The sequence below is a fragment of the Rutidosis leptorrhynchoides genome, chromosome 6 (assembly GCF_046630445.1).
Source record: "Rutidosis leptorrhynchoides isolate AG116_Rl617_1_P2 chromosome 6, CSIRO_AGI_Rlap_v1, whole genome shotgun sequence".
NCBI lineage: Eukaryota > Viridiplantae > Streptophyta > Magnoliopsida > Asterales > Asteraceae > Rutidosis > Rutidosis leptorrhynchoides.
The window spans coordinates 285,024,873-285,042,951 of record NC_092338.1 but is presented as its reverse complement, the minus strand read 5'-3'; the positions used below and the strand labels follow the sequence as shown (position 1 = coordinate 285,042,951).

The 18,079-nt window shown below is 31.0% G+C and overlaps 2 protein-coding genes across 2 annotated transcripts; one reads left to right on the top strand and one right to left on the bottom strand.

The window, feature by feature from the left end:
- The first annotated feature begins 8,927 nt into the window (after positions 1-8,927).
- Positions 8,928-9,785, top strand: LOC139854528 (uncharacterized). The gene has a single exon (XM_071843829.1). It carries the CDS (start codon positions 8,928-8,930, stop codon positions 9,783-9,785), a length of 858 nt encoding a protein of 285 aa, XP_071699930.1.
- A 2,968-nt stretch (positions 9,786-12,753) lies between these two features.
- On the bottom strand, positions 12,754-14,077 carry LOC139854527 (uncharacterized mitochondrial protein AtMg00810-like). The gene is made up of 2 exons (XM_071843828.1): positions 12,921-14,077; positions 12,754-12,826 (listed from the first exon to the last, which is right to left on the bottom strand). Exons 1-2 carry the CDS (start codon positions 14,075-14,077, stop codon positions 12,754-12,756), a joined length of 1,230 nt encoding a protein of 409 aa, XP_071699929.1.
- Between the last annotated feature and the right edge of the window lie 4,002 nt (positions 14,078-18,079).

Here is an 18,079-nt window from a genome sequence, read left to right as displayed (position 1 = left end):
ATCCGCATCGCAAACCTCAACTTCACAATCTGTTCCACGAGAATCAACATCATACGCACCGTAGTTACCAAGAAATACCAGCAACAATAACCGATGAAGTATTAACTCATTTCCCCTGAAGAAATTTTATGTATATTTAATATATATGAATTTTGAAATCAAAATAAATCTTTTAGTACTAAGCTATTACGTGTGAATCTTAACTGGTAGGTACTACTCGGTTAGTTCATATTACTAATATGCACTGATGTACATCCTTCCTTAACAACTTAACAATCGTTAACTACAATCTCTGTTTCAACTCAATGAATTCCATTTCCTAATAAACCAAGTTGTATTATTCAATTACATAATTGATTTTACATTTTCATTTTCGATGTACTCGAAACTTTCCAGAAAACATCATCTGTGCCTTGTAAGGTTCACAAAAATTCCACAAGCATCAACATCCTTCACCGAGGAATATCAATAAGAATAAATAATGAAGTGTTGATTTTATTAGTGAAAAAAAACTCCGCAAAGATTATGTAATCTTTAATGTTTTAGAGATTAATCATTTCTAAGTCAAGCCGAAAATTAAATGAGCTTAATATGATATTAACTCATTAAATCCGTATTACATTTGAAGAAATATACATACATATATTTTCATAAAGACTGTAATGAAAATTCTTTTGTACAAAATATTACTTGTGAAATCTTTAACGGGTAGGTAATTCCCGGAAAATATATAAGTTCACAATTAATATGTTATACTGTACATTCTTCAACTTTGATTCAAAAATTATTAACTATGCTCACATCGATATACAATCGTTTCCATACAAATTCAATTACATATTCTGATATTGACGGATCAGAATCCAAGTCAAGATTTAACAAGTGATATCATTCTTAGATCTCTACATTTTTCAAAGCTATACTTTGACTTCAAAACTGTGAAAGTTCCTTTAGCATTGTTATTACCGAAAATAATCTTGCAATTCCTTTTCAAAGTATCCAGTTTTATCACACTTTCAACTAGTCAACTTCGACTTTTCAGATTAGCCTTACTATAACCTTGACATATACGTTCTTGTTACTGGGGAACCTTTCATGTTCCACCACATTAGCAGTAAATTTACCAACAACTTTATTAATCCTTGACCTTTCAAAAAATCCTTATACTCATTGAAACCCTATCATGTACTCATCCACATCTTGTAACAATAATTGCCATACCAACCACCGGGAATTAGCAATCAGTATTTTGAATCTCGCAGCATTTTCTACGACAACAGTTATATATAGATAACATCTATCTTCTAGACTTACATACTTCGAATGTGAAGTTTCTGAAAAACACCCCAAACTACGAAACTAGTTCTCCGAATTTTGGAAAAATGCTGATGAAGCAGCAAAAGCTGTAAACGACTTTAACAGTCGAAAGTTTGATGATAAAGAGTAGTGTGTTGGAAAAGCAAAGAAAAAGAGAAGGTTTGGAACAGTAAAACGGGTTGAGCAAAGTATGAAGGAAGCTGTAGACAAATCACAAGGACGAAATCTACCTTCAAAGAATCTAAATGATTCAGTGTGTGCTGAAACCATTAGTAAGAACCTTACTTCTTATTCTAAACCTTCACAGACAGATTTTTCGCATCATCCTCTGATATTAGAAATTCTAAGATATCATCGTATCTTCCATTATAAATATCCTTCATATTTCTGAAGATATTTTCATAACTATTCTTATCTGAAATCATTCATCTCTTCGCGCTATCTGTGTTACATCATAAAAGAAACTATTTTAGTTTCTAAAATTTGAAAAAAAAAATGAATGTTTTCAAGTAGTGTTGGGAACTGAAGCATGAATTAGTACAATATAATGACACTTGATCAACGTGATTATATTACAGTAAGTCATGCTGAGTTTCTAATGGAACGTGACAAAGGTTCACAGATCATACCCTCATCATGAACCATGTTACATAACTCTTTCATTCTATTTAAACTCTAAATATATCAAGAAAATACTTTTCTTGATGATTCGGTCTTTTCCAGATATTCTAGTAATTTGACAAATCAAGATCGTGCCAATACAATTTCTTTCTTAGAACATTAACTATGTTCATTCCGAAATGTATAGCTACGAATTCTGGACCATTATTCGCTTGACTTGAAGTCGGGAAGGAAAAATGAAAGCATTGAGCTCCTAAATATAAGGGAAAATATAAAGCCTGACAACAACACATATATTACAAACCGTGTATATCAATGCGTATAGCAATATAAAGACACGGGAGAATGAAAAATACTATAACCCCAAGGTAATAGTAGAAGAAAATAACTTCCTCTGGTGGCAGATGAAAAAGAAGAATGAAGGATACGATAGCCAAAAAAATATCAAGAATCAGAACTGGATTAAGCATTTCACAATCTTTTGGAAGTATAAAATAAGGAAAAAGATGTAGGAGTGGTGAAAATAATGAAACGAAAGTGGTTAATTTATAGCAAAATATCAGACATAACAATCGAGGCAGATTACGCATTTAAAGGAAATCTTAATTTCCTTAAATTTCGAAGAATCAAATCTTATTTAGATTATGAAGATTTTCTATTCCTTAAATTCCGAAAATCAATCGTAACTACGTCAAAAGTTAAGACGAATCTCTATTCTTTCATTTCACTCTTTTACGATAACTTCTCTCATACGCTTCGACTAATCGGATTGTTTTATCCATATTATTCAACGGTGATAAAACTCTATTTATCAACATATATACGGTATGAAAACATTTTTATTATCAGTCATGACGACCTCACTCAAATTTTGGGACGAAATTTCTTTAACGGGTAGGTACTGTGATGACCCGGAAATTTCTGACCAAATTTAAACTTAATCTTTGTATGATTAATATTTCCAACGCGATAAGCAAAGTCTGTAAAACTGAATCTCAAAATTTTTGAACTACTTTCATATATTCAAATACCTTTCGGTTGTTCTCGACGATTCGCGAATAATTATATGTATATAGATACATACATATATATATATATATATATATATATATATATATATATATATATATATATATATATATATATATATATATATATATATATATATATACTATAACTTGAAAACGTAACAATGTATTAATTGTTTGATACCGTACATTAAACTTATTGGTTTAAATATTTATTTGAATATATATGATAAGTTGGAATATTAATTGTATGAATAACTTGCAACGTATATTTAAAACTTGTTTATGAATGTTGAAAATATATATTAACTTGGTCATAAAACGATTTGTTATTATATATATATTAACAAATAGTGAGACAATGATTTATAGAAGTAAATGACCAAAACACTCGAAAGTTTAAGATACACTTTGAATGATATAGTTTATTGATAATTTAAGACTATATTTTGACAAAGGTACGAGTCACAAAACGTAAATTGCAAGTTTTCTAAGCGTATGAAAATGCGTTCGAGAAACCGGAACCGGGACATAAGTCGAGTGACATTGTACGAGGCATCGGAATGAAAATTACAAGTTAACTATGCACATGAATTTAATATAATATATAATTAATTATTTAAATTATATATATTATATTTAAATATGTCGACGAACTAGCAAACAAAAACATTTTGAGCTGGATCAGGCGGCCATGCGATCGCATGGAAAATACACTAAAAACCCATGCGATCGCATGGGCATCAGATTCTAAAAAGTTGCCTATAAAATGCCAGTTTCTGCTCGAGTTTTTCTTATACATATTACTCCCTCTGTAATTATTATTATTATTATTATTATTATTATTATTATTATTATTATTATTATTATTATTATTATTATTATTATTATTATTATTATTATTATTATTATTATTATTATTATTATTATTATTATTATTATTATTATTATTATTCTTATTATTATTATTATTATTATTATTATTATTATTATTATTATTATTATTATTAAGATTAATATTGTTATTAATCTTATTATTATTAGTAGTATTAATATTATACATAAAATACTACGACGAGGTCTTGAGCGTGTCACTTTCAAAATGGGTTTTCAAGCGGGATAGAGCTAAGGAAATTATGGGTAATGTTCGGGGGTATATTTATGAATCAAACCTAGTGTTTATCATCTCCGTTACGTCTACGTACTTTCCTACAATATTGAATCTCAATATTGATACGTAAGCACTCATATTTTATCTTTTATATATTAATTGTGTATCCATGTCTAGTGCTCGAGTATATATATTTATACATACGTGTATGCTAAATTTTATCGTTAAACAGTTTATAATAGATCACAAATTAAATACATATATTACTGGTAAAAGGTATATGATATACATGTTTTTGGAAAGCTGGCGAAAAATCAATAACTTTTCATTTAGATATCGAATAGTTTCGATGAACGGATTAAAAGATATGATCAACTGAATTATAATTGACGTTAATTGGAATTGCTTTTGAATCTGCAATTAATATTTAAACAACTTGTTTGTAAGATTGAGAAATTGGATTTTTGAATATTACCAACCGAGTAAATGAATCCTTATATAAGGTACGTCTCGTTTTGTTGAACTATTGTCAAAATTGACTTTTTGAAACGATTTTGGAAAACTTTTGTATGTCGATCTCGAGCATTAGGATTGTGATACACTATGACCTGACCTAGCTTGATAGATATTTATTGACCAACCTATGTTCTCTAGGTTGAGATCTACGGTTATTTGGTAATCCGAGTTTCGGTCACATTTTGGTGAACGACTTTATATGCTGCTAAGGTGAGTTTCATTTGCTCCCTTTTTAATTGCTTTTGCAATCTATATTTTTGGGCTGAGAATACATGCACTTTATTTCAAACACAATGGATACAAGTACATACTAAATTCTACACCGAGTTTGAACCGAAAATCCCTTAGCTTTGGTAACTAGTAACTGCCGGTTATAAGAACTGGTGGGCGCGAGTAGTTATATATGGATCCATAGGGCTTGACATCCCTGTCTGTTCCAGGTATAGAAACCCTAGCCTGAACTATAAAACAGACGTATGCTATTTGAGTTTAATACATGTAGGATTGCGTGTATTATACATGTTGGTTGCATGTATGTTAAAACAGGGGTACTTATTATAACGTTAAAGTTTAGTTACCAGGGTGCTCAATCTCGTAGAATATTTTGATAAACGTTTCAGATGAAACAACTGAAATCTTGTGATCCACCTTTATATACAGATTATGCGAAAGACTAAAACTATGAACTCACCAACCTTTGTGTTGACACTTGTTAGCATGTTTATTCTCAGGTTCCCTAGAAGTCTTCCGCTGTTTGCTTATATGTTAGACAAGCTATGTGCATGGAGTCTTACATGGCATATTTATCAAGGAAACGTTGCATTCACCAAATCATCACCATGTATCTTATTTTGACTGCATTGTCAACAGAATTACTATTGTAAACTATTATTTACGGTGATTGTCTATATGTAGAAATTAGCAGATGTCGAATACCTTTGATTTAAATATTCATTTATGGTGTGCCTTTTCAAAAGAATGCAATATTTACAAAACGTATCATATAGAGGTCAAACACCTCGCAATGAAATCGATGAATGACGTGTTCGTCCATATGGATTTGGAGTGATCGTCACAAACACCCTTAACCATTATGCCATCCATATTTTTCTGACTTATAAGGCAACCCAAACATATATATCTAGTATTTCTTTCATCTTAGTTCATCTTCTTCTTCACCATAATTAAAATCAAACAGAGGCAAAATCTCAACAACAATCGAAAGGGTTTTGAACTTAGGATTTATAAACAACATGAAACAAAAAATAAAAGTGTTCTTAAAATAAAATAAAAATTCAAAAAAAATTGCATTTGAGCCTACTGCTGAAGCTAGTAGCTTCAAAAAAAAAAAAAATTGTTCTTCCATTTCGAATACGTTTTGGACAATTCTTACAAAACGAATTTAGTTTCAAATCATTCCTAAAAACTATTGGAATCGTCAATTGAACTTGAAAATCAAAACGAGCTCTAATTTCTCGATGAACAAATTGGTTGACTTTTGACAAAATAACTTTGACTCGCAAATTCAATTTCGTTATTAAGAATTAGAACTTGAAATTTTACAGGAAGTTTAAGTAAATGATTCCTAACAACTCTGCATTTTTAGTTTTTAAAATTTATTTCGAATTCAAGTTAGTGTATATCACTGTCAAGAACACATGAGCTCAAAAGTTGGTTTTGAAATTAAGAATGTTATAGATTATGATTACAACATGAAATGTGTTGCAAATCATTCCTATAATCTTTATGGATCATCAAATTAACTGAAAACATCAAAACAAACTCGAATTTGATTCAAGAACACTCAGTTGACTTTTAAAACCAAAACTTTGACTCTGAAATTAGAAATTAATAGAAAGAAATGAGGATTGAAAACTTACAGATAGTTTAGTTAGATGAATTCTAACACTTCTGCATTTAAGGATTTTGAAATTTAACACTAAATCAAAATTTGGCTAAAAAGATGAAGAACAGAGGATACGAGCTTATTTTCTAAATTTTCTTGTTTTATTTCCAATTGCAGTGAAAATTGAATGAACTGATGTACTACATAAACTTCTTCAAAGTTGTTGTGTAGTGATTAGTTGGAATTGACGGGTAACAAATTTGAGACAAGAAGTACCATGGTTTTCAATCAGGAGAAAAAAAAAAAGCAGATGGGTACTTCTAACAGATTTTGATTCTTTTACTATTGAGTTTATAAAATTAATTTTAATAATAATAATAATTCTATTAATAATAAATAATAATAATGATTTTTAATGAAAATACTTAATAATATTACTAGTAATAACAAATTACATGTTTCAAGTTCATATCTATATATTATATATCATGATAATATTAATAATATTAGTATTGATATTAATATTGAACGTAATAATAATATTTTTATAATATTTATAATTAAATTTAATATATTGGTATTACCTATTATTGATCATGTAATATAATTATATAATATCTATTATGTAATAACTTATATTGAGTATTAAATTCTTATACCTTTTAATACATATTCATTGTACATATAATAATTATGTACAGATATCATATATATTTATATATATATTCATTTTAGTAACAAGTTAATTATTTTATATATTAATTTTTACATAATTAATTCAAATGATTAAATTGTATTATTTCAAATCATTATATATATATATATATATATATATATATATATATATATATATATATATATATATATATATATATATATATATATATACTTTTGTTTATATTTATATATACATATATATTTACACACAATTGTTCGTGAATCGTCGGGAATAGTCAAAGGGTAATTGATTACATGAATAAAATTTCAAAATTTTTGAGACTCAACATTACGGACTTTGCTTATCGTGTCAGAAACATATAAAGATTAAGTTTAAATTTGGTCAGAAATTTCCGGGTCGTCACACATGTACACTTCTTCCAGTAAATTTCCATGAATAAAATCATTTGACATCCGATTGAGATATCTCCCAGTTATGCATAGCTGCAACTGCTAGTAAAGATCTTATTGTGATCATTTTAGTAACATGAGCAAATGTCTCTTTGTAATCAAAACCTTCTCTTTGCCTATTACCATCCACCACTAACCTAGCCTTTTTTCTATTAATAGTTTCATCTGCTTTTAACTTTTTCTTGTAAATCCAATGACAGCTAATTGCCTTCTTTTCTGGTGTTAAATCTGTATCATCCCAAACTTCATTTGTTACAAGTGCAAGAAGCTCAACATCCATAGCATGACACTAATTGGATCAATCACAGCTTCTTTAAATGAATTGGGATTAGAAGACGCCATTAAGGCATTAACATAGGTTTTAGATCTTCCTTCAATACATGGAGTTGGAACTTGATTGGCTATTGGTTGATGGTGTAAAACTGCATAACTTTCAGGAATAACTTTCAGGAATAATGTAGTCTTTGTGCCAAATAGGTGGCACAGATTGCCTTGTAGACGTTCTTACTTCAGGTTGACTTGAACTTGCAGTTGACTGTTGACATCCAGTTAGAATAGTTAGGAAGACATTTCAATCATCATAGTTATCTGAAATAGGCAATGTAGCAGTACTTGGAGCTATTGGCTATAGCATTTGACTTGTAGTTGACTTTGAATAATGAAAGATATGCTCATGAAATACAACATCTCTGGATATGATTTACTTTTTGTTAATAAATTGTACAATTTATATCCATATGACTTGTTGTTGACCTGTAGTTGGCTATAGCATTTGACTTGTAGTTGGCCTGCATTTAACTTTTGTTTACTCTGGTGCCTTGCACACTTATATTGACCTTCTTTATACATAATTGTCCACATACTTTACAACATATCACTAACTATAATTTTCATCAAACATTTTTGTGTTGACTAGACTACTAACATTCATGACAAGTTTTTAAAAAAAAATTCCGAATGCTCTATAAGTGCAACCTCGACACTTCTTTAAAAAGATTGTAAAAGACTGACTGCAACTAATATTAACCTATTTCTTTGGAAAGACTAGGACTCATTTTCTATTTAAATAAAAAACTACAATTTTAAAATGAATATATTACGTTAATTACAAAAAAGGTATTACATCTAATCTTCTTTTTATTAAAGCACGAAAAATGGAAAAAATTTACTCTACACTATCACCAAATTGATGCAACTGATATACTTTCTTTATTTTTATTATCTTTTTCTTTTTATATATTTTATTAAATATATCTGTTATGTTTAATTATTTATAAATATATCCTTTTATATTTTTCTTATTTTTTATTTGATATTTGCTAAAATTATTTGATTACCACATATATTTGAACTGGTCACTATGACACGTGGGCCCATTCCATTGTGTCTTCCTGGTTTTTGTAAGATCACCCATAACCATTACGCTCTTTCTATTCATGGCACACCGCACATTGTATTTTCTCCTCATCAAGAGTATTCATGGGTCTCGGGCATTACTAATTCGGGCGGGAATTTGTGTTCTTCTTACAGTTCTATTTGGAGCAATGTTGTTAAAACAGGGCACAACCTTGATAAGACTGGCGTTGAGTTTACAAAGTCTTTCAAGCGGAAAATCAGGAATGGCAAGAGTACATTGTTTTGGTACGATACGTGGATCTCAAACACACCTTTATATTTGCGGTTCAAGCGGCTATTTCGTCTCGAGAAGGAGCCTTATGCTACGGTTCAATCGCGGTTAGGGTGGGATGGAACGACATGTAATGGATCATGGGATTGGGTGAGGCAGCCTAGCGGAAGAACGGATGCGGAACTGGGGAATATGGTACAACTTATCCAAGAGGTTGTGGTTGATATCGAGCAAGAAGATAGATGGATTTGGTCACCTTGTTCTAGTGGTAGTTTCTCTACAAAGATTCTCTCGGATTTGGTGAGGTCAAAGATTATTACCTCTAGAGCTTCGGGGATAGAAACATTACGCAACAATTTGGTTCCGAAGAAAGTCGAGGTATTCATTTGGAGAGTAATGAATGGTAGGCTTCCCGTTTTGTCGGAACTTGACAAACGGGGAATTGACCTTCATTCCATCCGGTGCCCCATTTGTGATAATGATATAGAAACGGTGCAACATGCTCTATTTCAATGTATTAAAAGTAAAAAAATTTTGGGAAAAGGTGCTAAAGTGGTTCGATATTGCAAATGTGAATTTGGGTTTCGATAATGCTTTTCGGGGTAACTCATCTTTTCAGACTTCGAGTAGGGGCTAATGTTTGGCAAGCGGTTGAGTGGACTTGCGGATATCTTATTTGGAAGAATCGTAACAACAAGATCTTCAAAAATTCATGTTGGAATCCTCTGGTGGCGCTCAATGAGATTCAAGTGAAAAGCTTCGAGTGGATTTCGAAAAGATGTAAAGCTTTGACGATCGATTGGCATTCTTGGCTATTGGATCCGAAACGTCTAATAATCTAAGTGTCTTATAGGTCGTGTGAGATGTAAATCGGGTAGTCGATACTGTGATGGTTGCTTCCTTAACATCCATTTGTATCTTCTTCCCCATGTAGATATCGTGCGGATCTTTTGGGTGTGTTGGGGATATTTTTCCCTATTATACTGTACTATTGCGTTATATATATATATATATATATATATATATATATATATATATATATATATATATATATATATATATATATATATATATATATATATATATATAATGAGTTGCCTTTCAAAAAAAAAAAGATCATCAATATATATATATATATATATATATATATATATATATATATATATATAGTGGTAGGATCAAGAGGGAAGTAACCATTCGGGGGGAAGCAAAAACTTTTTTTTTTCGTTTTTTGAAAAAACTTTGTTCACGAACATTATAGATGAGATGGAAATATGAATATTTAGTAGAGACACTTTGTGATAAATGTTTTTATTTTGGCGGAAAAACGCTCGAAGAAGTAATATATAACAATTATCGTGTTTTTCGAGCGTATTTTGAGATTTTAGCTATTGGGTTTTAGATATTAGGGTTTAGATATTAGGGTTTATAGGGTTTAGATATTAGGGTTTAGAAATTTAGGGTTTAGGGTTTAGATTTAGGATTTAGATCGAGTTTTTAACACGAACGGTTTAGAGTTTAGGGTTTAGGGTTTAGGGTTTGGTGTTTTAGAGTTTTTAACAGCCCCTATATATATATATATATATATATATATATATATATATATATATATATATATATATATATATATTCAGGTATGTGATGATCGAGTGGTGTAATTTTTAAAAGTTAAGGATGATTGGTACAAGGATGACGGTCATGCATTACAAATTTAATTAAGGACGAGGTATAAATTACAAAGGGATAAGAATGTTTAATGTAAATACGTGTAATGTGTAAACAAACTAATAAAATGAGTAACTATAATTATTGTTGCACGGAGAGACTAGTGAAGAATTGTATCAAAATGTAAGTGTTTTTTTCTTCAATGTAGTTAAAAAAATAATAATAAATCGGACATTAAAATAAAGATTTGAAACCAAAAGTATACAATTGGTATTTCAATAACTGCGTTGGAAATGTTAACCTCCTTAATGCCAAAGTACTGACAAAGCATGTAGTAAACCTGCTTCTCATGAGCTATGCCTGCATTATATAGTCAAAATCAAACTAACAGTTGTATAGTATGTATTGTCCACTAATTTTTTTTAAAGATGTTCAAAATCATATTATTACTTTCATGATAAAGTCGCTAACGCGAGTCATGAGCAGAGAGACACTCTTTTGAAGCCTAATGCTGATCATAAATAGATAAAAAAAAAAAAAATTACTTATGTAAAGTTCATAAAACTCTTATTTTATATATGTAAAATAAAAATGAATAGAAAATAGAAAATAAAATTGAAAAGTCAACAAAAATAGTTAAATTACATGTGGTAGTCTCTTTTTTAAACTGTGTAATTTTTATCAAAACATAATAAAATTAAATGGAAAACGCCATGACACTTAAAATGTCAAAAAGTTGATAACACTTAACATGGTGACACCAATTTTCTTCACGCTTCAAAATTTTTTTGACTTCATATTTTTTTACGCTTCTAATTTATATTCATATTTTTAACGTGAAAAACTCATCAAAAAGCGTGAAAAACTAAAAGATTAGTTGTACAGTTTTAGTGCCCTTTTTGAAAAATTATTGGTTACTCACAAGAGGAAGTTGTTCACGGTCTTTTCAAGAAAACCAATCATTCTGACGAGGATTTCTCAATGTTTATTGTCTTGATAACGAGAAAACCATCCTTATGACAAAGATTTTATCAATGTTTATTGCATTGATAACGAATGTCGACCTTCTTGCGATGTAATTACAAAGAAGGTACGTATTGAGGGAAAGGAATTCCTCATCAGTTTTAGGGGGTGTTTGGCTTAGCGATTTGAGGGTGATTTTTTAATTATTGCGATTGCAAGACGTGGATAATTTTTTCAGTGTTTGGGAAGAAAAATTTAAACTTGCTTTTCTGCATTTTAATTGCCTCAAATCGCTGTTTTGAAACAGTGACATAGGCCTTACTGCAACCAAGACGCATTATCTATTTCTTGTCGAATTTACTTAAGACCCCTCAAAGACTCATGCCTTATGCTACGTGGCAATTTTACCCGCTACGTATTGCCACACCAAAAGCTTACTGCACCCATTAATTTATTTATATTTTGTTTTATATTATCTTTTAATAGTAAAATGTACATACACGTTTTTACTAATATATGAATACCGTATACTACTTAAATTACAAAATGTTTTATTACATATATGTTAAAATAGATAAACCAACAGATCTTCAATCTTATTAATCAACCAATTACCAAGATTACACAAATATCCAATCGAACAGCCACAAGGATAACAGAACCGAATACAACCATGTGACAAGATTAAGTGCCAAGATTACAGAGAGTGAAATGCAATAACATTAACAGGATCAATCAATTGAGACAAACAATTGATTGATCAATACAAGTTTGGATTTTAGGGAGAAAGTGAGAACAAAGTAATCGGCCGTAGCAAGAGTGCCAAAAACGGGTGTTTAACCCTAGAGGATCACCAGCAAATATATACACCAAGAGCAACAAAAGCCACCCTCCATAAAACATAAATGTTACAACCAGCCCCCTTGAACTATCAATCAGCAACAATAGCCCCTGAGGAATGAACCATCATGCAAGGAAGGACCAGAAACACTGCACCAACAGTCCTATAAATAACAGACAAACAAAGCAAGTTAGAAATACCATTAACACAAGATAAGTTTGATATTTCAACATCCCCCCTCAAGCTTATTTTGGAACATATCAACAAGACTCAACTCTTTTGAAAGAAGATTATGTTGGGCAGAGCTTAATCCTTTTGTTAAAATATCTGCAAGTTGGTTTGCAGACTCAATTTTTTCAGTTCTAATAAGACCAGAGGAAACTTTGTGCCTTATAAAATGAAGATCAATATCAAAGTGTTTTGTTCTGTCATGAAAAACAGGGTTGGCTGCAATTTGAATAGCTGAGCTATTGTCACAAAACAGGGTTATGGGAAGGTTGACTTTGATGTTAAAGTCAAGCAGAAGATTTTTCAGCCACACAATTTCACAAGCAGTGGACCCCATGGCCCTATATTCAGCTTCAGCTGAGGACCTGGAGATAGTGGCTTGTTTTTTACTTTTCCAAGAGACAAGCGAGCCACAAAAGAATACTAAGTATCCTGTGACAGATTTCCTGTCTAGTTTGCATTTTGCCCAGTCTGAATCACAGTAAGCATACAGAGAATACCCCTTGCCCTTCATCATTTGAATTCCTTTTCCAGGGGCACCTTTAAGATACCTTAAAACCCTAAAGGCCAGATCAAAATGTGATTGCAAAGGGGCATGCATATACTGACAGAGTACATGAACAGCATAGGCAATGTCAGGTCTGGTAAGAGACAAATAGATAAGTCTCCCCACAAGTTTTTGGTACTCAGTGATGTTAACAAGCAGCTTGTCTTTGTTACTGGGTTCACAAGCAACACAAAGGTTTTGCTCAATAGGTGTAGACACAGGTTTACAACCAAGCAGACCATAGTCATTTAACAAATCTAGGCAATACTTCCTTTGTGACATGCATATACCATCATCATTATCCAAAATTTCAATACCAAGAAAATATTTCACTTTTCCCTGATCCTTAATCATAAATTTAGATTTTAAAAAAGTTTTGACTTGGTCTATTTCACCAGGGTTATTCCCAGTAATCACAATATCATCCACATAGACAAGCAAGGCAACAAACACATTGTCACAGTTTTTCACATAAAGAGAATAATCAGATTCACTTTGAGTAAAGCCATTTTCAATTAAAGCAGCATTTAATTTTTCATTCCACTGCCTTGGAGCTTGTTTAAGCCCATACAAGGATTTAGACAGTTTACAAACTTTGTTTTTATCAGAATCACCATAGTATCCTTTGGGCAAAGTCATATAAACATCCTCATTAAGATCACCATACAGAAAAGCATTGTTGACATCAAGCTGGTATAGAGGCCAGCCATTTTGAACAGCAATAGTGATGAAACATCTCACAGTGACATGTTTTACCACAGGAGAAAAGGTCTCATCATAGTCAATACTGTAACGACCCGACTTTTTCGACTTGCTTTTGTGCCGTGTGTTTTTGCGAAACTGCGTATTTGTGCGTACTGTGCTACTTTATACTCTGGAATCTTTATACACATGGCTTACTTTCATTTATGTGTTAAAATGTGCCTTTAAGTACGTAGGATACTTAACTTGATCATCGGAAGCCTTTATGACCGTTAGTGTCACTTGACGTTACGAATAAACTGCGTACTGCGTACACGTTTAACTTTTGTCGTAATCGGGAAGTTATGACTACGAAATCTTAATTATTATTTTATAATAATAATTACTTGGGTTTTTAGATGCTTAATTACGCGTAGTAATTTACTTATGCTTACTAGTTAGTCTTGTTGGACTTTCTACCTTGTTGGGCCTTAGCCCACCCTACACTAGTTAGTGAACTATTTAATTAGCCCAATTATAAATAGCTAGTGACCCATTATTATGTAAGACAAATGCCCATTTATTAGAGGGAACATACTAGCATTTATATCAAGTATTATCCTTAATGTTGCATGGGATCCTAACATAAGCACCAACTTTAGACAACCATTAACCAAAAAGCAAACTTTTGTCCCCCTTGTCCGCCCTCCAATTCACGACCACCGTACCCCCTCCCACATCCCCATTCACCTATAAATACAAGCCTCATTCCATCCATTTTACACTTGCTTTCATTTGTAATTCACATACACTCACTCTCTAATTCTCTCTCTAGTCTTTCTCTCTCTAAAAAGTGTAAGTATTTTGAATTTCTCTTCTTCTTCTTCTTCTTCTTCTTCTCATCAGCACGAATTCATCATCATCATCATGGGTCTAGTTTTTTAGCTTTTGATCTTGATTACATCTTGTAGATTCAAACATGAATTTGAATCCTTCAAGAACATGGAAGATTCAAGATTTCTAGCTTTGAACCTTCACCTACTTTGTAGATCTATATCTTTTAATTTTAATCTTGTTATAAAGATTCAAACATGTGTTTGTAATCTTCATGTAACTTAAAGATCCAAGCTTTATGCTTCAAGATCTTCAAGAACAACCAAGATGCAAGCTTTCTAGCTTGAATCTTCATATCTTTTGTTGGATCTAAGTTTCCTAACTTATGATCTCATTATTTTGTTATAAAGATCAAAACTTGTGTTTATGGTCTTCATGTAACCTAAAGATCTAAGCTTTATGCTTCAAGTTCTTCAAGAACATTAAAGGTTCGAGCTTTCTAGCTTTGTGACCTTATAACTTGTGTGAAAGGGATCCAAGTTCTCTAGCTTAGGGTTCCATCACTTCATTTGACTTAGATTATGTTCATACTTGCTTGATTGAAATAAAGTTTGTAGCTTTAGTTGTAAATGTAACTTGTAATTGTGTTAAGACTAAGGATATTATGTAACCTTGGTTCATCATCCATCTAAGACTCTTAAATGAGTTGTGTTCTTACTTGGTCTTAACATATTGTGTGTTTATGGTATAATCTTGGTCAAGGTGATGCTAACCCATCAACGAGTTGTACACTTGAAGCTACAAGCATCAATGATGAGAACCGTGATGAGCATCAAGCACTAAGAACCCCACCGGAGCACCTTGTGTAACGACCCGGAAATTTCCGACCAAATTTAAACCCTAAACTCTATATGGTTCTGACACGATAAGCAAAAACCCTAAAGTTGAGTCTAGAAAGTTTGAAATTGTTATTCGGATGATTAGTTACCCTTTGACCATCTATTTGTCCGACGATTCACGAACATCATAACTTGTATTAATTATATACTTATGTATATATACGGATATATATGGATTATATCTATCTTGAATATATGATAATTAAGTATCTCATTAAATATATTAACAATGGATTATATACATAAAATTGGACTACTAACTTAAGGACTTCGAAACGATATATATATATATATATAAAGCTTAACGACGTTATAACTTCTAAGTTAAAATAAATATATATGTATTGTATTAAGATGTATTTACTATTGGAATATACTAGTAGGAAAACATCATTTTCAACCTTTTATCATGGAAAATGACATCTTTGTCATTATATATGATTCATGAAACATCTTTATATATTTTATACCCGTATTATACTCGTACTATACACAGCTTCTAGAAGTATTTACTATTGGTATATACCAATAGAAATCTTCAATTATTGGAATAATATGTCATTCATGACATAATAAATTTTAACTTATCTTAGATATTTTCACTAAAAACCAAATTTTCAAGCCTATAAATAAGCACCATTTCTAACTCATTTTTACACATTCATTTTCCAAATTTTACTTCCAATTTTCACACACACTTGCAAGAACTCTCTCAACTTTTATTTTACTACTTCTTTCCAGCAACTTTACATTTTAAACTTGAGGTAAAAACTCTACTTCAACTCTTTTTCAATTCATATATTTAAAGCTATATATATAAGAGTTTATAAACTAGAACATAGTTTGAATGATTTCAAACTTGTTCGCAAACTAAATAGATCCTTCTAACTTAACTTTTAAAATACTTCAAGACCTGTAACATATCTTAATTATATGCTAACTTAACAAGGTATAACTTGGTTTTTCAAAGAACACCTTAAAAACTGAATTTACGACGTCGGAGTGCAACCGGGGGCTGTTTTGGGTTGGATAATTAAAAACCATCTTAAACTTTGAATTGGAGGTTTATTTTCTGGAAAAATGATTTTTACTATGAATATGATAACACATAAAAATTTCATGATTTAACTCAAAGTATAAGTATTTTTAGAAAAATAATCATTTGAGGTTGTTTACATGATGGAAAATGATTAACTTCATAAGTTTCACTAAAGTTTGACCTATGCCGTGTGATTTTGAATACAAACTAAGGTATTTACAGTTCATAGTCTTAAAGAGGGACTCGATCCAAGGAGATGGCAAGTTGAATCAACGAAAACGGAGTTGTAACGAAGAAACTATGACCGAAACAAAATCGGATATCCAAGACTAGTTTAGCCACGAAAATAATTGGGAAAAATTAAATAAATCACATCTTTTTAAGTTAACATGATATTTTATATATATGTACTTATAATTCAATTTTATATGGTTCAGGATCACCCGTAAACAACACGAGAAGATTAATCATAAGATCCCATGATTGTACGCAACACGTCATTTGACAACACCGGTACTTTATGTACGCAACACGTCATTTGACAACACCGGTACCATGGGTCAAGATTAATCTCGACCAATACATATACGATGGGGTTTTATTTATTTCGTTGGGGGTTTTATTTATTTCATTGCGGGTATATTAAACATCTAAAAATGAACCATTAAAATTGAATTACTAACAACGAACTGCTAACTACGGACTAAGGAATTATTCAAAGTATTAAAAGTATAACAAGTATATATATGTGACGTTTGTTTAAAAAGAAAAGGTATTGATATATTATATATGGATAGGTTTGTGATATCAACCGGAGACCAAGTCAAATTATATATATATCTTCAAGACAAAAGTGAGTATATAGTCCCACTTTTAAACTCTAAATATTTCGGGATGAGAATACATGTATTTTATGTTTTACGTTATGGACACAAGTAACTGAAAAATATATTCTACGTTGAGTTGTACCACTGGCATACTTCCCTGTAGCTTGGTAACTATTATTTACAGAGGTATTGTAAACGCGAATCCTGTTGATAGATCTATCGGGCCTGACAACCCCAACCGGACTGGACGACCGGTATTCAACGGTTGCACAGTACTTCGTTTCGTGACTACACCTTGGTACGGTGTAGTAAGATTTCATAATAAAGGGAATATGCGACGTGATTAAATGTTAAGTATGGT

Bases quoted from the DNA above. Each gene is read 5' to 3' on its own strand.
- LOC139854528 (XM_071843829.1), top strand. From the start codon at position 8,928: ATGACACGTGGGCCCATTCCATTGTGTCTTCCTGGTTTTTGTAAGATC.
- LOC139854527 (XM_071843828.1), bottom strand. From the start codon at position 14,077: ATGACTTTGCCCAAAGGATACTATGGTGATTCTGATAAAAACAAAGTT. The intron at 12,827-12,920 runs GTTCCAAAATAA...TGTTATTTATAG, and splicing joins GAGTTGAGTCTTGTTGATAT to GACTGTTGGTGCAGTGTTTC.